The 21,290-nt window shown below is 35.6% G+C and overlaps 3 protein-coding genes and 1 long non-coding RNA gene across 7 annotated transcripts; 2 read left to right on the top strand and 2 right to left on the bottom strand.

Annotated features, from left to right (window-relative positions):
* Positions 1–163: 163 nt before the first annotated feature.
* On the top strand, positions 164–3,519 carry LOC103838499. Of its 3 annotated transcripts, none has more exons than XR_004451544.1 (9): positions 164–494; positions 584–787; positions 1,003–1,102; positions 1,941–1,997; positions 2,194–2,299; positions 2,419–2,501; positions 2,544–2,578; positions 2,629–2,755; positions 2,855–2,951. XR_004451544.1 is itself a non-coding variant. In XM_018654831.1 (9 exons), exons 2-9 carry the CDS (start codon positions 594–596, stop codon positions 3,116–3,118), a joined length of 708 nt encoding a protein of 235 aa, XP_018510347.1. In that variant the 5' UTR covers positions 164–494; positions 584–593; the 3' UTR covers positions 3,119–3,519. The 3 variants fall into 3 exon arrangements, 2 of the variants coding, with proteins under 2 accessions (XP_018510347.1, XP_009113196.1); XM_018654831.1 differs by lacking the exon at positions 2,544–2,578 and adding an exon at positions 3,110–3,519 and having other exon boundaries at positions 2,694–2,755; XM_009114948.3 differs by lacking the exon at positions 2,544–2,578 and adding an exon at positions 3,068–3,514 and having other exon boundaries at positions 2,694–2,755.
* A 128-nt stretch (positions 3,520–3,647) lies between these two features.
* LOC103838498 (probable aldo-keto reductase 4) lies at positions 3,648–5,734 on the bottom strand. Its single transcript, XM_009114947.3, has 5 exons — positions 5,389–5,734; positions 5,122–5,322; positions 4,450–4,622; positions 4,273–4,375; positions 3,648–4,196 (listed from the first exon to the last, which is right to left on the bottom strand). The coding sequence occupies exons 1-5, from the start codon at positions 5,608–5,610 to the stop codon at positions 3,858–3,860; spliced, it is 1,038 nt and encodes a 345-aa protein (XP_009113195.2). The 5' UTR covers positions 5,611–5,734; the 3' UTR covers positions 3,648–3,857.
* A 243-nt stretch (positions 5,735–5,977) lies between these two features.
* LOC117128276 lies at positions 5,978–12,444 on the top strand. The gene is made up of 2 exons (XR_004451545.1): positions 5,978–11,910; positions 11,981–12,444. It is a non-coding gene; the product is annotated as an uncharacterized LOC117128276 (long non-coding RNA).
* A 163-nt stretch (positions 12,445–12,607) lies between these two features.
* On the bottom strand, positions 12,608–19,930 carry LOC103838490 (probable aldo-keto reductase 4). 2 transcript variants are annotated; one of them, XM_009114939.1, is made up of 5 exons: positions 14,224–14,630; positions 13,937–14,137; positions 13,457–13,629; positions 13,259–13,361; positions 12,608–13,182 (listed from the first exon to the last, which is right to left on the bottom strand). In XM_009114939.1, the coding sequence occupies exons 1-5, from the start codon at positions 14,581–14,583 to the stop codon at positions 12,844–12,846; spliced, it is 1,176 nt and encodes a 391-aa protein (XP_009113187.1). In that variant the 5' UTR covers positions 14,584–14,630; the 3' UTR covers positions 12,608–12,843. The 2 variants fall into 2 exon arrangements, 1 of the variants encoding a protein (XP_009113187.1); XR_004451543.1 differs by lacking the exons at positions 12,608–13,182; positions 13,259–13,361 and having other exon boundaries at positions 13,598–13,629; positions 14,224–19,930.
* Between the last annotated feature and the right edge of the window lie 1,360 nt (positions 19,931–21,290).

The following is a 21,290-nucleotide window of genomic DNA, read 5'->3' as shown; positions in this document are numbered from 1 at the left end:
AGTTATTTCAAACTATTCAAATACCTAGTTGTTGTAAAAAAATGGATAAAAATGTTCCAAAGTGTATGTGACTGTGTTATTCACAAATTGCGTAAAAATTAAATAATAATTATTCACGAACAAACCAAACCAAACCAAACCTCTCTCTTCAAAGAGTGAACAAAACAAAAGCAAAACCACAATGGAATAAAAGTGATTCTGCTCAGAACAAAAAAAAAAAGGAATAAACCAAAACAAACAACAACCACCATTTTACTCTCTCTCTCCTCTCTGTCTCTCCTCGCTGGCTTCTCCAATTCGAAGTACGCATCTCGCTGAAGCTCTTCGCGAATCACTTCTCTATCTCTCTTTTGCCATCTCTCGGGGTTCCTAGCCTGTTGCTTCTCGATCGCACTCTCTATTTGAAGCACCAATCGTTGGGGTTTAGGGTTTTGCATCGAAGCCAATTTTAGCTCCGGCGAAGCATAATCATCTTCCTTTTAGCTAAATCCGAGGTGGGTTTCTCTTGGTTTCAATCAATTCTCAATTTTTGGCTCTTGAATTGCTAAAACCCTAAATCGAATATGTCTTTGGGCGTAACCAGCTAACCGGGAATGATTCCGATGGATAATTACCGCGTACCGAGCACCAGCACCACCGGTTTAGTATATCCGGCGAATTCGAGCATGACTGCTTCCTCAGGGTTCCATTTTACTGTAACTTCTCCGTCTGGACTCAAACATGAACCTTCTTTGGCTGTCGAGTGGTCTGTTGAGGAGCAGTATATATTAGAGAAAGGTCTCGCAAAGTAAGTCTTGTTCTTTTGTTCTTCTCTTAGCTATTAAGACAATGTTAAAAGTAGAGAAATATTATATCTTTAATTATGTTTGATGATTTAAGGATTTAGATGTAATGAAAAAGGTCTTGCCTTTGCGTCTCTCATGAACTGTAATAAGCCAGTTCAGGTTCTTGTAGATATGTCTGTTTTCTTGGAAAGGTGGCTGAGTTTTTTGCTTTTTGTAGATTTAAAGATGAACCACAAGTTACAAAATATGTAAAGATCGCATCAACTCTACCAGATAAAAGTGTACGAGATGTAGCAATGAGGTGTAAATGGATGACGGTAAGCTTCGAAACGCCTTGTCATTAAGTTTCACTGTGTCGCTTGCATACTTTTTGGTATGCGTGTTTGGACTAAATAGTGGTGCGAGCGAGAGATATTTTTATATTAAGCACATGCAAAGTATAAGGTAACCAATATGGTGATAATACTTTGTTAAAGATAAAGTCCTATATGAAAAGTTATTTTTTTAAGGTAGCCTTAAAGTTCGTTTACTATAATTGATCAAAAGACAAGACGCCCTACCATATCATAAAAGGTTGTCCAAAGATATGGTTAAGGTGTGCTTGGAGAGAAATTAAAAGTATTGCTGACGATAGATCTGGCTTTCTGTTAGCTCTTGAGTCATGTTGGAACTTGATTTGACCCTAAGACGATAAGTTTGATTTGATATCTGTAGTTATCTTGAAACTAATATCCTTTTATAGATGATGTCAAGATCTTTTCGAACTTTCTGAAACTGATTTTGATATGTAACCTTTAATCAAGGATAGTATTTGTACTGCTTGCAGTATGGTGTGTAGTAAAAATTAGAGAAACAAGTTGTAGTGCTGATTATTACCTTCTCAGCTTAACCGCACTGTCTCTAGTAGAGACTCTCTACATAACTTAATTTCAGAAACTTTAAAAACAGTTATGTAGAGACTCTCTACATAACTGTTTTTAAAGTTTCTGAAATTAAGTTTGACATGTAGCCTCTATGAAGTTGGACTGAAGAAATGAATAGATATGTTTATGACTCGTTCTAACAGAAATTTATAACAACTGATAGTTTGCTATTATTTTATTTTTAACTATATAAATCAATGGCTTTGGCTATGAATGGAATCCATTTTTACAGCAAAAACGGAGAAAAGGGGAAGAACACAGTGCCAGCACAAAGGTTAGCTATAGAAAGGTATGTTTGCTTAACTGAACGTAGAGTATATCTTCTTCTGTAAATAAGTAAACATAGAAGGTAGATGGCCTATTTTATATTTTGCTGTAAAAGTGATTATTGGCTGCATATGACTTTTTGTTCAAACGGCTACAGTGTTGTTCTCCTTGAGAAACCCATCATGCAACTAACTGTTTTTTTTTTTTAATTGATTAAGGTTGTGGATTTACCCCCAAAACTGAACATGTTCTCCACCATACCCCACCAAAATTCTACATACGTCATGAACCATGTGTGCCAGAGTGCACGCATACCTTTTGAAGGTTAGTGCTAGTTGGGTCACAGTCTCTTCTCTCTGTCCTGAAAGGATATTTTACTGTAAAAGAAGGTTATTTCCTCAGCTGTTACATTTCACATATTTTCCAAACTCTTGATTTCTTAGGTTCAAGTGATGCGGTTATGGAGCTTCTACGGCAGAATGCTCATGCTTTCAGTCAAATTTCTTCAAACCTTTCTGTGTCCAAGGTGATTGATTTGTATTTTTTTTGTCTTTGCAATCGTACGTGGGTGAATCTGATCCAAATGCTAGCTGGTAGAAAAAGATTGGCATGAGCGGAAAATTTACTAAAAAAGATTTTCTCATGCAGTGTTTATCCAGTGAAACTTTTTGTTTGGTTGTCCTTTCTCGATGACTGATATTCTATTTTGTGTATACAGCCACAAGATAACATCAGCCTATTTCATCTGGCAAGAAATAACATCAGTTCCATCCTGAATGAGTATGTGAATTCATTAGCACAACATTAACGATACATTTCATCTGATGTCTTGCTCCTTGTCTTTTTATAAAAGCTTGATTTGCTAATTCATTGCTGCAGCATGAAGGAGATGCCTGGTATCATAAGCCGGATGCCACCACTGCCTGTTTCAATTAACAATGATCTTGCAAGCAGGCTAATGACGAGTACACGACAGGTAAGCAAAATCTTGCATTCACTCTGCAGATGGTTTTTGGATAAGACCCTTAAATAGTTTGGTTACTTCGCATTTGATGTTAAAAGTATAATGTTTTTTTTTTATCTGTCTCTCAGCCGAGATCTTATATAATTCCTTCGAGCATCCATCTGAAGCAGGAACCATGAAACTGATGGAGGAGGAAACACTTGATTTTGACCAATGCTAAAGGAAATAAGCACAAGAAGAAACGAAAAGTGGCAGTTGTTTGATGTGAACTGGACTGAAAGAAGATGGGGTTATCAACTGTTCTGTGAGACACAATATTGAACAAAGTTTGGATCTTGTGGTTCCCTTTGTGCTGTCGGCTAATTTTTCTGCGGAAAGGGTTAAACCGCCGAAACCCTTTCATGTCTCAAAATTGATTTTTTTTTGTTTTTTTCGGGTTTGAAAATGTTTAGGTTGTCAATTCAAGATATGAATTCATTGCACAGATCCGTTGTATAGACAAACTGTTTCCAAGGTTTTAGATGAGAACACATCTTTGTAAGGTTTGGTCTTCAATCTTCATAGCCCATTCATAATTTAAGCTTAGATTAGTTGTGTCACATTATTCGGCTTCTCTCTTTGCGTGTGTTGTGACCATTTATATCTCAATTCAAACGTATTTGTCATTCATTCTTTTCCTTAATGGTTTAAAAGTGCCGCCGGTAAACGTTTGCATAGAACAGACGTTTATCTATAGAGCTTGCTCACAATGTCTGGAAATGTAGCTTGAAGTTTTCACTTGGGGAACTACGCTATACATAATTTATTTATTTTACAATACATTCACACTGACATTTGGGTTTGATAATCCACTCTGAAAGACGCAACACATCAGTTACCTTCATCTGACTGACACAGAACTTAAGGCTGCTCCAGTGTTTATGCGGTTTTCCAAGAAGACAATGGTGGAGTGTCGGAGTTCTTGAAAGTGGCCGTCATGTTAGCGTATCTTTCTCCTTTCACAGACTCTAGCTGGACGATGGTCTCGAGCTCGGTCATCTCATCTGGAGTGAGTTTCACAGATAAAGCTCCAATGTTCTGATTGAGGTTTTCGATCTTAGTGGTTCCTGGGATGGGGCAAACATCATCTCCCTGGTGGTGAACCCATGCGAGGGCTAGTTGTGCAGGAGTGCACCCTTTCTTCTCAGACATTGCACAAACCTTGTCGTAGAGAATCTTATTGTGGTCTAAGTTTTCCTGTTTGAATCTTGGTAGTCTCTGCAACCAGAAACAGGTATACGCAAATAAATATACAGCCAAGACTTTGAATGCAGAAAGTAGTAGTAGTAGTTACCTTTCTGAAGTCATCATTGTCCAGCTTCTCAACAAGTTTTGGTCCAGCAGCGAAGAAGCCTCTTCCTAGAGGACTGTAAGCAACAATCCCAATCCCAAGCTCCCTGAAGAAAAGGAAAGTGAAGATGACGTTACATGGTTTGATGAATATTAATGCACTAAGAAAAGAGGATGGTACCTGCAGGTTGGGATTATATCTTCTTCCCCGTCTCTAGTCCACAAAGACCACTCTAGCTCCACCGCGGTTATGGGGTGAACAGCATGTGCTCTTCTGATAGTTGAGGCAGAGGCTTCAGACAAACCAATATACTTTATTTTACCTTCTTCAACTAGCTTCTTCAGTTCTCCCATCTTAGAATTAACAAACATAAAAGAAACTGTTTAACTTGAGCAAAAGGTGCCAGGTTCGCAAACCAATTAGAGATACAAAAGCAACGCTAAATGATAGATGAGAAAGCTGTAGATTAGATCATTTCTGATGCAAATAAATATTTGAAATATATCCAAATATCTTATTATTTATTTTATTTTTCGGAATTAATTTAGATAATTATTTTTTATTTGTAATTTCTTTTAAGAATTTATTATAAATAGGCAATGCAATAAAATTGTATTCAGACTTTGATTACTAAAAAGAGAGCTTTTGATTATTCCTTGCCAGATTCTATCAAGTTCATTTATCACAAAGAAGCTATAGCAATAAACTCTTTGATCGATCCAAGAAAATGTCTCTAGAACCCTAAAAGTTCACTGATAGACCATTCAACCTACTTTCTCTTGCATCAATTTCACACCAGAAAAATCTATTAGTCCTAACAAAACCCAAGCCAAAGATGTGAAACTGGCTTACAGTGATTTCGATAGGGACACGAGTATCGATGCGATGCTGATAATAAAGATCAATGCAATCCACATCAAGGCGCTTCAGACTTGCTTCACAAGCAGCTCTGACATAAGCAGGATCTCCCTTTATCTCTCTCTCCCCCTCTCCGTAAATGATTCCAAATTTGGTAGCAAGCTCTACTTTTGCCCTAAACCCATTCTTCAGAGCCTGACAGAGTGACAGAGAGTTCAAACAATGAACATCATCATTTTCTAAAGAATATGGGAAGCGAACCTTTCCGAGAAGTAGCTCGTTGGTCTGAGGACCGTAGATGTCGGAGGTATCTAGGAAAGTAACGCCGGTATCAATTGCGTGGTGGAGAAGAGTGATAGCGTCAGTTTCGGGCTTGGGAGCACCGTACAAGGTTGAGAGGCCCATGCAACCGAGGCCTTGAGCCGAGACCTCAAGCCCTTGCCTTCCTAGCTTCATTCTCTTCACTCCCCTAGCTTCCGCCATTGATTTCGCTTCGCTTCGCACACCTCTTTTCTTTTTCTTTGGTAGAGAGTTTTGAATTTTCTTTTCAGTGGAGAGGTGGGTGGAGTGGAGTGGGTTGGTGAATGAATTGGTAATGATGAGGATACTCTAAAAGAAGCCGTGTGTCTTTTGATTGTTTTGCTGTAGCTACCAGCAAAATTTATGAGAAAAAAAAAGCACTACCAATAAGTACGTTGAAATAGGCTCTTTATCCTTGGACTAGTTTTCAACTGTACTCGCTTTTTGCTTTAAACTAGATTTTAAAATAAAAACTAGATTTTCACCTGTCCTAAAACGCGGAATAATTTTTATTATAGAATCATATTTTTTCTTTATTTAAAATAGGTATGTTCATAAAATCTATAACTTAAAGTCCGTACCGAACTCAGACCAAAAAAACATGATCCGTACCCAGTCCGAAATATAAGAAATCGCAAAACAGATCTTGTAGTGTGGTACACCACACATATCTGAACCCGAAGTGTTATTAACCGAACCCAAACGGACAACCCGAAAAACCAAGAACCCAAAAAATATATCAAAAAACCGATCCGAAAATCCAAATAATCGCAAATATAAATATTTAAAACGTAAATATGTACTTCAAATATTCAATTCTATATTTATTTTTAAATTTATATAAAAATAAGTATTTAAATCTTCATTAAGTACCTGAAATATCCAATCCTATATAAATAAGTTTATTTCTTATATATTTCTTTTCAATTTTGGATTTAACTTCGAATATATCCAAACCGAACCCATATAACTTGAATCAGAACAATATATGATTACTTTATAGATTTTAGATGTGATACAATTTAAAAGAAAAATTGATGTGTTATATCCGAACCCGATTTATACTTACAAATTTACTAGAATGAGACCTATGATGTGATATAAATTAGAAACAAAGTTCTAAATACCCAACCCATATCGCAACGGGTACCTAAACGTTCATGCATAACTTAAAGTATATTTTGTTCAATTAGTTTTATATTTGATAAATATTTATATGTGTTGGAATAACCCATGAAGCTATACTCAAAAAAATATCAATACTAACATGTTCCAGCATATCATTAAATATTAATGATTATTACTATTTATTTGATCATATATATATATATATATATATTTAATTTAATACTTTTATCTATAAAAATTATATTATTATGTATTTGGTGAGGGTTTTAAAGAATTTGTTTCTTTCATTTGAATTAAAGTACATTTGTATATATGGATAAGTAGGCATATATAATTATTTTTATTAATAAATTAATTATAATTGATCAATACTATTAAAACTGAAGAGCATTTTTGAGGTCACCTTGAAGTTTTGAAGTATTTACAATTATATGCCACTGGAATATTTTTAACCTATGCTTTCTAATTAGAATCAGTATTTTCGTACTTCTCTTTATTTTCGTAATACATTAAAAGCAAGCGAATATACCCTAAATCCCTAATAATACTGAACAACATCTTACCCAAAATCCCTAATAATACTAAACGACATCTATTTAGTTTGATTTTATATCACTTTCAAGTGGGTTGTCGAAGAATATATAGATGAAGCTTGATACAAATGGTTTCAAGACTTCCATTCCTACGATTGGCAACAATATGCTTGATGATTTTTCTATTCTGTCATCCACTGATCTTCCGCGAACAAGATATGTGAGTTTTATTTCTTTGATGAGATTCTTTTGTGTTCATCCGCTAAGCGAGTGTGGGTTGTTGATTTTAGTTTTTGTTTGGGTTTCAGTTTGATGAGTTTAGTAAGAAGCTGTACAGATGGTGAAGCATGCGGAAGGAACAACCGCACTCGCTTTTTTGTTCTAAGTTGTCATGGTCACTGCTGATTCTCAGGATAGGAGAGGAGGCAAATCAATCAAAGATGAAGGAGAAGATTGATGTTAATAAGAAAGCCAACGACTAGGTATATACTTCTTTTCCCGAATTGAGTTTTTTTTGGAAACCCTAACACTTGATTTTGCTAAGATCCCAATTTCTTTCATTTTATGGTTTTGTTCTTGATTCCAGTCACTGGGTTTCTTCTTGCGTATTGGGTTCGTTTCTTACTTATTCCGATTTCGTTTCAATTACTTTGTTTTATTCTCAGTGAACGGTTCTTCACCCATCTTTAAAGAGCTCAAATTTTAAGCTTTTTATGTTTCCGCAATGTCTTTACAGACAATAGTTTCTTTGTCTTCCCAAATTGATATGTTGATGAATCGTTAGTACTGAATGGATACGTTATTTGACTCAGATCTTTTAAGGGAAGCCAATCATTAACCCTTTTGTCTATATTTGTGGGATTGGGCTCAGTTTAATCATATTTGAGTCTTGATAACCTCAAAAAGCTTCCATCACATTGGTGCTTCTGCCTGTTTATCTGACCCTGAGGAAAAGACTTCTGTGGAGGGTCCTTTTGCACCTTTTATTCCCCATAACTCTCTTTCTCTGCTTATGTATTTCCAGCTTATAAATATAATTGTTCTTGCTTTGAAACTTGGACTTTATTGTATGTACAATTTTTTCTTTTGTTGATAAACGTATTGTTAGTTGATATGCAATTTACTAGCACCTGTTCCATATTGCGGTGCTTCAGTCTATGATCTTTATCAACAAAGCTGTGATTATGCAATGTCCACACTCGATGACTTTTCTAACACTTTGGGTACTGAAGATTTTCAACAACAAAAGGTATCTCCTTCCGTCAAGTCTACATTTATTATTACTCACTTTCCCCCAATATTCTTTTTATGATTTGGTCCTTTTGTTTTATTCTCTGGGTTGTGTTAGCAAGTGGCTAATTCATCGCTTATACATTGTGGGAGACAAAATGGGACACATCAGAGCCAACGTAATCGTTTTGGCCACTTCCGAAAAGCTTCTCTGCGTTTCCATCTTCTACAATGCTAATGTTGTATTGGTTCTTGCAATGAGATGATTCAGTATTCTTTTATATATCACCATCTAAAAGACTCACTCCTCATATTGTTATAATTGTTTTGATAGCCGGTTATATGTTTGGTAAACGGAACCCAATAACTCATGTATATAATATGTTCTAAAACTAGGACTGATTTATTACCTTCGTATAAACTTTATCATGTTTCAAACGCTGAATATCCTGATCAAATCAGGTAGTGTTATATGTGCTACTAACAGCTGCAGGTTGTTTGATAGAGAAAACATATATATGGAATAATTGACGTATATTTAATCATGACATTATATCTAGACTCCACGACATATTGATATCTATATAATAACATTTTAACCAATAGCACTTCTATGATATTGTATTGATATCCAAGAACACTTCTCAATAACTCCACGACATATATGATAGAGGATATATAGAAAATTTGTCGTATAAATATTCAGTATTCTACTTGGTATCTACTGAAGTATTTGGTAGAATATAGGCGAAATCTTTCTAATTTAAAACTAAAGAGAAATCTGGTTTAACTATTCAACAAATATTCTCGCAGTATATGTTCATAACACCATATAATCAATTTTTTATAAAAACTATTTAAAACAGAATACTAAATCTCATATCAAACATATTGCCGAATCAACATTATTTAGAATCTCTTTAGTACGGCGAGACTTTTAGCATTAATACTATCTACACAATATCTTAACAAACAATAAGTAAACAAAATATATTTCAAAACATTTGCTCTCAAAATAGGCAATCGGCCAGCTTTAAATTATGGCCTTATAGTATGAACTGAATTACAATACAAAACAGTTACATATTTTTTAGACAAACCAAAGATTTCGTTAAATAAAAAAATCAACAATTTAAGTCTTCATATTTTTGGGTTGGCGGAAAAAACACTAATTTTAAAATTTTAAATATATAAGTTATTTAAAATTCAAAAATTAATCTCACTTTCAGAAAATACATGTTATTATTATAACAAATATAATAATAAATAAGTCAATATTTATACACCTTTGTATTTATATGTCGCCACACTGAAAAAATTAAATATATAAAGTATGTACACATTTTAATTTTTAATTAAATCTTTTGACAAAAAAAAGTTAATTCTATAATTAGAAATGGGTGTCAAAATCAATCTTATTAAGATAGAATCACAAAATTGGATCCAACTTGTGTCTAAAATTAACTACAGCCTTATACTATTTAAAATAAATAGATAAATTTTATTCTGAAATTTGAAAAATTCTTTTAAACTATTTTAAAATTTTTATTTTGAATTTTAAATATATATTTATTTATTTATTAAAATCTTAAACTCCACCCCGCTCTAAAACTTTACCACTTAAATTTAAACAGTAAATTTATATTAGTTAACCTTAAATATATAAGTGTCTATTTACCCAATCTTCGATTATACCATGTTCATTGAAGCAACTAATAAATTATACGAACTTTTGGGATATGATCAATACAAAGAATTAGTATATAAATCATATATCCTTTTGGTCATTGGGTTATTGTGCTGATCGCGGGTGAGCCATTAGTCAATATTTTATTTCATTTTAATATATAAATACATATATCAATATTAAAATATAAAAATCATGTTTAAAAATATAGTAAAAATTTAAAGCAATTTTCTTTATATTTTTAAATTATAAATAGACCACTTAAACAATTTTATAACAAGTTGGAGTTATGACATAATAAAAATACAATAAGATTAAAACTAATAAGTACTTAAATATCTAATGTAAACATTGTAATTAACTTTTAAAATTTAAAAATAACAGTTTAAATCAAAATACTGTCAAAAATTAAATCAAATTGGGTTACACATCGGTCATCCATTGGTTCAACTTATTAGCTTCGGGACCTAGCATTTTTCAAATTTTATAGGGTTGTAAAATAATGAATATTTATTAAAGCGGAAAATTGGATTAGATATGGATTTACTGGTTCACATTTGGGCCTGGATTCACTTTAAAAGCGTTGATTTTAAATAGAAAAAAAAATCTTACAAATATACAAAACATTTATAACGTTGTTAATTTTTTTTTTATTATTATTTTTATTATTAAATATCCCGCGCTTTCAAAGCGCGGGTCAAAATCTAGTTATTTACTTAAAAGTAGTGTTAGCATAAATTTATTTCATTATTTAAAAAAATAATAGATTAGTTATTTAGCTCCTTAATTTTAGGTTAGTGTATGTATTTAATAATAATTAAGTAAGGTATAAAAAGAAATAATAGGAAAACTAGTTAAATGTAATGGTCCAACCTAGACTATTTGTAAATAGATAAGAAAATAGGACCCTATATTAATAGATTAGATATTTCAACTTAACTCTATTTCACTTTATAATAAAATAAAATAAAAGTAGATTTGCTCAATCAGTAAAATAATGTATACTTTCCAAACTCCTGTTTCTTAAGTTCAAGTGATGCAGCTTGGAACTTCCACGGCAGAATGCTCATGCTTTCAGTCAAATTTCTTCAAACTTTTCTGTGTCCAAGGTGATTGATTTGTATTTTTTTTTTTTTTTTGCAATCGACGTGGGTGAATCAATCCAAATGCTAGCTGGTAGAAAAAGATTGGCATGAGCGGAAAATTTACTAAAAAAGATTTTCTCATGCAAGTGTTTATCCAGTGCAACCTTTTGTTTGGCTGTCCTTTCTCAATGAACCTTTCCCATCCTGATATTATATTTTCTGTATACAGCCACAAGATAACATCAGCCTACTTGGCAAGGAATAACATCAGTTCCATCCTGAATGAGTATGTGGATCTTTACTACTGATGAGGGCCGAATCAGGAGGTAGAGCAAACAGTGCACTCGCCGTGGATCCATTTAAGATCAAGCAATTTTAATAGTATAAAGTGCCTATATATATATATATATATTTTTTTTTTTTGTTAACAACAATGGTCTAATTTCTTTTTACACTTTTACTTTCATATTTATACATATTATAAAGCATAATACTCTAAAAACATTTGTTTATAAAATAAAAAATTTAATAAATTTTATATATGTTTTAATAATATTTTAATAACAAAATTTAGATTAATTAATAGTTTGGGTCTAAAAAAATATTATTTTGCCAAGGGCCTTTTGTATTGTTGAGCCGGCCCTCTTACTCTTACTGATATATTTCCTCCAACTTCTTCTGTGAAATCAAGATTTACTGAACTCTTACTTATCATTGCTGCAGCATGAAGGAGATGCCTGGTATCATAAGCCGGATGCCACCACTGCCTGTATCAATTAACAATGATCTTGCAAACAGGTTAATGACGAGTACACGACAGGTAAGCAGTCTTGCATTTTCTCTGCAGATGGTTTAAGACTTCGTAATAGTTTGGTTTACTTCACATCTAGAATGTTTTTATCTGTCTCTTAGCCGAGACCTTATATCATTCCTTCGAGCATCAACTGAAGTAGGAGCCAAGAAACCGATGGACGAGGAAACACTTGATTTTGACCAATGCTAAAGGAAATAAGCACAAGTAAAAAACGAAAAATTGCAGTTCTTTGATGTGACCACTGGACTGAAAGAAGATGAGGTTATCAACTGCGAAACACAAGATTGAACAAAGTTGGTATCTTGTGGGATCCCTTTGTGCTGTCGGCTAATTTTTCTGCGGAAAGGGTTAACCGCTGGCTAGCCATTTCATGTCTCAAAAACGATTGTTTTTCCTGTGTGAAAATGTTTAGGTTGTCAATCCAAGATATGATTCATTGCACAGATCCGTGGTAGAGTTGGTTGTATAGATAAGCTGTTTCTAAGGTTTTAGATGAGAGTTATTAATAACACATCTTTGTAAGGTTTGGTCTTCAATCTTCATAGGCATTTCATAATTTATTTTATGCTCACCTTATACCTGTCACATGATGACATGATTCGGCTTCTCTTTGCTTGTGTTGTGAACATTTTATGTCTCAATTCTAACATATTAGTCATTCATTCTTTTCCTTAATGGTTAAAAAGCGGTAACGACTCTGAAGTTTGAATAGAAGAGACGTTTATTTATAGAGTTTGGACACAATGTATGGAGTTGTAGATTGAAGTTTCACTTGGGGAACTCTATAGATAATTTATTATACAATACATTCACACTGATATTTGGATTTGATAATCTACTCTCAAGACACAACAGATCAATTACTTTCTTCTTACTGACACAGAAGTTAAGACTGCTTCAATGTCATCCACCACCACAACCAGATAAACTCAGCTGGTTTTATGCGGGTTTCCAGGAAGACAATGGTGGAGTGTCAGAGTTCTTGAAAGTGGCCAACATGTTCCCATATCTTTCTCCTTTCACAGACTCTGCTTGGACAATGTTCTCGAGCTCAAGCATCTCATCAGGAGTGAGTTTCACAGATAAAGCTCCAATGTTCTGATTGAGGTTTTCGATCTTAGTGGTTCCTGGGATGGGGCAAACATCATCTCCCTGGTGGTGAACCCACGCGAGGGCTAGTTGTCCCGGAGTGCACCCTTTCTTCTCTGACATTGCACAAACTTTCTCATACATGATCTTGTTGTGGTCTAGGTTTTCCTGTTGGAATCTCGGTAGAGTCTGCAATAAGAAATAAATAGTCACATCTTCAGCTAATCTATTAGGTTCACCAATCAGACAAAATTTATGAACTTGCCTTTCTGAAGTCATTTTGGTCAAGCTTCTCAACAAGCTTTGGTCCTGATGCAAAGAAACCTCGTCCTAGGGGACTGTAAGCAACAATTCCAATCCCAAGCTCCCTGAAGAAAAGGAAAGTGAACATCATATTACACATAGATGGATAGTGGCACACACCAAGAAAATAAGGAGAAAATCTGGATTGAATCTCTCTTACCTGCAGGTTGGGATGATATCTTCTTCCACGTCTCTAGACCACAAAGACCATTCCAACTGCACTGCAGTAATCGGGTGAACAGCATGCGCTCTTCTGATAGTTGAGGCAGAGGCTTCAGATAAACCAATGTACTTTATTTTACCTTCTTCAACTAGCTTCTTCAGTTCCCCCATCTTAGAATTAACATACAAATAAAGAAATTGTCAAATTCAGCAAAAGGTGAAGCATGTTTGTAAAGGTAAATGTCAAACCATCTTCAGTTCTCCCATCTTAGAATTAACACAAAGAAATTGTTAATGTCAGCAAAAAAGGGTGCCAGCTTTCTAAAATGGCTTGCAAACCAATTAGAAACACAGAAGCACACCAGAGATTGGTTCTTAATGAATAAGCATACAACCTCTTCATAAAAAATCTATACTTTTCATCGCTATTAGTCTGAACACATCCCAAACTCACTGAGAGTAAGTAAGAAGGGCTTACAGTGATTTCGATAGGGACACGAGTATCGATGCGATGCTGGTAGTAAAGATCAATGCAGTCCACATCAAGCCGCTTTAAACTAGCCTCACAAGCAGCTCTAACATACAAAGGATCTCCCTTTATCTCTCTCTTCCCCTCTCCGTAGCTGATCCCAAATTTGGACGCAAGCTCTATTTTTTCCCTCAACCCATTCTTCAGAGCCTGACAGAGTTCAAAAGAGAACAATCATTTCTAAAGAATCTGAGGACAATCTCGTAGAGAATCAACCATCTAAAAATCATCTCCACCTTGCCGAGGAGCAGCTCGTTGGTCTGAGGACCGTAGATGTCGGAAGTGTCTAGGAAAGTAACGCCGGATTCGATTGCGTGGTGGAGAAGAGCGATGGCGTCAGTTTCGGGCTTGGGAGCACCGTAGAAGGAGGAGAGGCCCATGCAACCGAGGCCCTGTGCAGATACCTCAAGGCCTTGGCTTCCCAGCTTCATTCTCTTCACTCCGCTAGCTTCCGCCATCGATTTCTTTCTTTCTTTCTTTCTTTCTTTCTTTCTATCTCTCTTTGACTCTTTTGTAGTGAGAGAGAGAGTTTTGAATTGAGTGGAGAGGTTGGTGGAGTTGGGTTGGTGGTGAATGAATAATGATTGACCAGACATAAAAAGAAGCGTGCGTCTTGACTGTTCTGCTGTACACCACCTGCAATAGAAGCAGTATTATACCCGTTTCGTATTTGCTTAAGACCTTCCAAAATTAAAAGTTGATTTTGTGGGTAACTTTGCGGTAGTGTTACAAGTGTGCACATAAAAACATAACAGCAAAATATTTATTTTAAAATAAAATTAGTTCAATAATTTAGATACTATAACTATAAATATATTTTATATTTTATATTTTTAATTTATAAGTATCATAATCTATATTTATAAGAGATTTAAACTGAAATATTTTGTACCGATTTTCCTTAATCACTGATTTATATACATATGTAGAAATTAAACAAAATGTTTTATAACGTATAATACTAATTTTCATAAAACAAAAAAAAATTCATCACTAAAAGTTAAAATTTTCATCTAACAACAAACATAATATTATTATTAATTTTATTTCAAAAGTATAATATTAATCTTCATAAATAAAAGACTATTCACTAAAAATTATAATTTTCATCTCAAAAAAAAATTATAATAATTAATTATATTTTTTAAAAGTAGATATAATATTCATAAAATTAAAAAAAATTATACATTAAAAAAATTATAACTTTAATCTAAACAAAAAAATATTATTATTAACTTTATTAAATTAGTGATTATATTTTATTATTGTTATATATATTTTCATATTTTTATAAAATATAATTAATTTAGTAATAATCTACTGATGTATATGCTAATCAACCAATAATAAATATTTGACCTTAATAAAGCTCCTATATATGTATGTTCAAAAAAATAAAGCTCCTATGTATGCATAGCAGCATACGTCGGCAACTTCAACATATTGTTACCTCAATTTTGTTAGAAAATGAAGAACAAGAGTGATAATGCTCAAGAACAAGAGAGAGAGGGAGAGAGAGAGAGAGAGTAAATCAAGAGTAAAAGAGATAGAGTAAAGAAGGATATATTTCCTTAATTCATTTAGTTCATAATGTTACAATATTTAAAGGCTCAGAGATGGGATACAAACAAAGAGATAAATAATAAAGAATGATGCTGCAAGATGAGCTTAAAGGGACAACACCTCAACAGTTCTTTCTTCCTCTCTCCTCTAAATAGATCATGTGACTTTAAGTAATTTAGAACTCCAACTTGTTTCTGATCTTTCCAACGGTCTGGTTGACCTTTGAACACATCTTGGGCGAGTTTGAACTTGCAAGGCTGCATCTCAAGTTTGGTTTCCAAGTCTGGTTCTCAAGTCTGGTGACTTGTTCTCAAGTCTGGTGACTTGTTCTCAAGTCTTGTGACTTGTTCTCAAGTCTGGTGACTTGTGTATGTCAATACTCCCCCTCAAACTTAACCATAAGGTATGGTTGAGCTTGAAACCCATGAAGACATCCCTCATTAAAAAAACTCTTGTGTGAAAAACCCAATGGGACAAAAACACACAAGAGGAAAAAGAGTAGATGCTTCATGGCTTAAGAGGATCATGATCTAGGCAAGTCTATGAGTCCCAATCTTGGATGGATGAACTCACAGACTTTGGTGCTTGCTCCTTTAGTGAAGATATCAGCTAGCTGGTCTTCACTTCTAGTGTAGCAAGGTATAATGATCTTCTGCTCCACAGCTTGTCTAACCTTGTGACAATCCACTTCAATATGCTTTGTCCTCTCATGAAACACTGAGTTTGAAGCTATATGAATGGCTGCTTGGTTATCACAGTGCATTGTAATTGGTGTTGTTGTCTCTATGCCCAAGTCCCTTAGCAAGTTTCTGATCCAAATGAGCTCACTGGTCAGCTTCCTCATTGCTCTGTATTCTGCCTCAGCACTTGAACATGATACCACCTTCTGCTTCTTGCTCTTCCAAGTAACCAGATTGCCTCCTATAAAAGTGCAATAACCAGTAGTAGACCTCCTATCCACTCTATCTCCAGCCCAATCTGCATCACAATATCCTACAATCTCAGTGCTCTTGTTGCAACCCATCCAAACACCTTGACCAGGAGCCTCCCTTAGATATCTCATGATCCTCTCCACCATATTCCAATGGTGAACCTTTGGTGCTTGCATATACTGGCTGACTTGATTCACAGCAAAGCAGATGTCTGGTCTTGTAATGGTGAGATAGATCAGCTTCCCAACCATTCTTCTATAGAGCTTAAAGTCGCCAAAAGGAGTGTCCTCAATCTCCCCCTCACGCAAGACTTTGTAACCCTCTTCAAGTGGTGTCTTAGCTACTCTTGCTACAAGCTTTCCTGCCTCATTTAAAAGATCAAGTGTGTACTTTCTTTGAGATAAGAAAATCCCCTCTTTAGAGCGACATATTTCTATCCCTAGAAAGTACTTTAGCTCACCCAAATCTTTAATATCAAAGCTAGATTTAAGAAAAGCTTTAGTAGAGATGATACCTTCCTTATTGCTTCCTGTGATGATGATATCATCCACATAGATTAGAATCACCACAATTCCTTGCTTGCTTGTGAGGGTGAAGAGAGTATGATCAGCTTCTGATTTTACAAACCCTCTTCCATTGAGAGTTGTACTCAGTTTGTGATACCAGGCTCTTGGTGATTGTTTTAAACCATAGATGGCCTTCTTTAATCTTAGGACATTTCCTGGCTTGACCATGTCTTCCATACCAGGTGGTGGTCTCATGTAAACCTCATCCTCTAGCTCTCCTTGTAGAAAAGCATTCTTAACATCCATCTGCCATAAATCCCATTCCAAGTTCACAGCCAAGGAGAGAACAATCCTTATAGTGTGGAGCTTAGCTACTGGTGCAAAGGTATCCAGATAGTCTTCTCCATAGATTTGAGTGTATCCTCTTGCAACTAGCCTTGTCTTTCTCCTTTCTGGCTTTCCATTTGCCAAGTACTTGATGGTGAAGAGTAGGCGACTGGTGACGCTTTCTTTCCTTTCGGAAGCTCAGTTTCATACCAAGTATCATTTTTGATCATGGCTCCAACTTCATCTCCAACAGACTCTCTCCACTCATCATCCTCCATAGCTTCTTCATAAGTCTTTGGAACATATTCTTGATCCAGGTTGGTGATGAAAGCTATATGCTCTTGAGGATAGCTTGCAAAGGAGCAGGTTGCTTGGATAGGATGAGCCACTGCATTACTGTTGAAGTATACTCTGGTGTCGACCCACTTGGATGGTTTCCTCACTCTAATACTTCTCCTCAATGGTTGAATCTGCTCTTCTACCACTGCTTCTTCCTGTCCTTGATCACCATCATACTGATCTCTACTAGACTGATCAGATTCAGCTCCATCTTGATCATGAACTGATGCTGAATCATCTTCTGGTGTTTCTGGTGTTGATTCATGCTCATCGCCCCCCTCATGATCAGGATGGACTGGCTCAACAATCGGTACTGCTTCTTCATTAGTTACAGCCACTGGTGTTGATGGAGAGGTTCTATGCGCCTCACTGCTCTGAGGCTTACTGATTCCTAAACTTTCCAGGATGATCTTCAGGTTGTTTGCTCTATCAGATGGTCCATGTGAAAGATCCCTAAGGTTTTCCCAGCTCTTCTCATCATAGTACCCCTTTGATTCCACAAACTTGACATCCCTTGAGACCATTACCCTTCTTGAGTTTGGCAGGTAACACTTGTATCCTTTCTGTGTGTGAGAGTATCCTATGAACATAGCTTTGATACTCTTGGGATCAAGCTTGGTCCTTTGCTCACCTGGTAGCAACACATAGCACACACACCCAAACACACGCAAGTGATCAATAGGAGGCTTAGTTTTGTTCAATACCTGAAATGGAGAGACATCTTTGAGGACTCTGGTTGGGATTCTATTGATGAGATAGCATGCAGAAACCACAGCATCTCCCCAAAATCTCTTTGGAACATTGGTGTGAAACATCATGCTTCTTGCAACCTCCATAAGGTGGCGATTCTTTCTCTCAGCCACTCCATTTTGTTGTGGTGTGTATGGACAGCTTGTCTGGTGAATAATTACATGTTTTGCTAAGTGTTGTTTGAAGGCATTGCTAGTGTATTCTCCCCCATTATCCGACCTAAAAATTTTGATCTTGGAATTGAAATGGTTAGTTACATAGTTTTGAAAGTTAATAAAAGCTTCTAAAACTCTATCTTTACTTTGAATCAATGTGAGCCAAGTATATTTTGATTTCTCATCTATGAATGTCACAAAATATCTATGGTTTTCTCTAGAAACACAAGGTGCAGTCCAAACATCAGAGTGAACTAGATCAAAACAATTCTCATACATAGTCATAGATGAAGAAAAAACAGATTTATGATGTTTACCAAGAATACAAGCCTCACAAGTTTCATTTTTAAGAGATAGATTAGGTAACATCAGTTGCAAAGCATGAAAATGAGGGTGGCCTAATCTAGCATGCCATAACACATCATTAGCTAAAACAGAGGCAGAAGTAAATGCATAAGTAGAATCTGATCTAAGCTTGGCATCTTCAAGGAAATACAGCTCTCCCTTGCTCACACCTTTGCCTAGCATCTTACTTGTCTCAATATCCTGAAAGCACACATCATTAGGACTAAAAATAATATTGCAATTTAAATCATTAGTGGCTCTTTTCACAGATAAAAGATTAGAGGTAAATGTAGGCATATAAAAGGCTTGAGATTCTTTATCAAACAGATTCAGATTTCCTACTCCTTTAATTGGAATTCTATCACCATTTGCAATCACAACACTTCCTAGAGCTGGTTTAATATCACTAATTAGTCTAGCATCCCTAATCATGTGATGAGAAGCTCCTGAATCAATGATCATTGGCCTAGCAGTGTGTGGTTCATTGTGAATAGAATTTAAAGCATTAATACTTCGGTTACCAGAATTTGCATTGAGAGCCTTGATCAAGGCCTCAATGTCTGACTTCCTGATGAATGCATCCTCATGAGATGGCTGAGGCATGGCATGAGAGGTGGAGGTACCAGTGTGGGTTGTAGAGACAAAGGCTCTCCCACCATCTCCCATGTGTATGTAGCTTGGTGCTGGATGCTCCTGAGCTCTTGCTTCATGGGCTCTGGCATGGTTGTATTTATTGGCTGAGGCTGGCCTGAGATGAGGATGGAGGATCCAACAGTTGGTTTTGGAGTGTCCTTGCTTCTTGCAATGTTCACAAGTCACTGTTTTGTCTACTCCTCCCCTTGGCTTGAAGTAAGCTTTGTTAGCTGATGCATTTCCCATATTCTCAGCCTTGTGTGCCATAGAAAGACCTCCTTTTCCACCTCCAAAAAGACCATTTGAGCCTATCTCCTTTTTGAAGTTGAGCACACACTTCATCATAGCATGGAAGCTCCTTGTCTCTCAATATATGTTTCACCACATCATTGAAGCTTGGGCTGAGTGTGAGAAGCAGTCCAAAGGTCTTATCTTGCTCACGCCTGGCTTCAAGTGTGTCAGGGTCATTGGTGCTTGACCTTAGCATCTCCAGCTCAGACCACAGCTGACTATACTTCCCAAGGTGCTTGGTGAAGTCTCCTTCTTCTTGTTGTAAGTTGTTGATGGCTCTCTTCACTTCAAAGATTCTGGTGAGATTTGAAGTGTTGCCATATACCTTGTGCAAAGTATCCCACAACTGTTTTGTGGTGGTACAATGTGAGTAAGAATCCATAAGAGGACCATCAAGAGAGCTTTGCAAGGTAGACAGCACCATGAGATCTTCTTGAACCCATTTGCCTTCATCTACCACTACAACCTCCTTACCATCTTCTCCTTGGGTGATTTTCTTTGGAGCTGAACTTGAAGAGACATGCTCCCAAAGACCTCTACCTCCAAGGGCTGTCCTGGCCATCCTAGACCAGGTAATATAGTTTCCTGGTCCCTTGAGTGTGACTGGAATGTGAATTGCTCTGTACTGCTCCATTTTTTTTTCTCAAGAATATTTTGAAATTTCAAACTGGATTTGAGAGAAATTAGTTCTGGAACTGAGAGATCTCAAGCTTAGAAATAAGATAAACTCTCAAGAAATAAGATTAGAGACAGAATAGAGTGAGCACATCCAAGAAATTTGAAGAAAATACTCAAGAACACTCAAGAACTCAGATTTATTATCCACTGGATAAAAAAAAATTTGTAGAGAAATTTGTGAAATAAAATAGAGAATCAAGAGAAATGAAGTAACAGAGTGAGTTTTGCGGAAGTGTTTGAGGTAATCAGGAGCTTAAAGCTCTGATACCATGTTAGAAAATGAAGAACAAGAGTGATAATGCTCAAGAACAAGAGAGAGAGGGAGAGAGAGAGAGAGAGTAAATCAAGAGTAAAAGAGATAGAGTAAAGAAGGATATATTTCCTTAATTCATTTAGTTCACAATGTTACAATATTTAAAGGCTCAGAGATGGGATACAAACAAAGAGATAAATAATAAAGAATGATGCTGCAAGATGAGCTGAAAGGGACAACACCTCAACAGCTCTTTCTTCCTCTCTCCTCTAAATAGATCATGTGACTTTAAGTAATTTAGAACTCCAACTTGTTTCTGATCTTTCCAACGGTCTGGTTGACCTTTGAACACATCTTGGACGAGTTTGAACTTGCAAGGCTGCATCTCAAGTTTGGTTTCCAAGTCTGGTTCTCAAGTCTGGTGACTTGTTCTCAAGTCTTGTGACTTGTTCTCAAGTCTGGTGACTTGTGTATGTCAATAAATTTGGCATTCATAAGTGGCCAATGTACCACGATAACCAGAGAAACTTT

The sequence above is a fragment of the Brassica rapa genome, chromosome A09 (genome assembly GCF_000309985.2).
Source record: "Brassica rapa cultivar Chiifu-401-42 chromosome A09, CAAS_Brap_v3.01, whole genome shotgun sequence".
Taxonomy (NCBI): Eukaryota; Viridiplantae; Streptophyta; class Magnoliopsida; order Brassicales; family Brassicaceae; genus Brassica; species Brassica rapa.
This window is presented reverse-complemented; position numbering and strand designations above follow the sequence as displayed.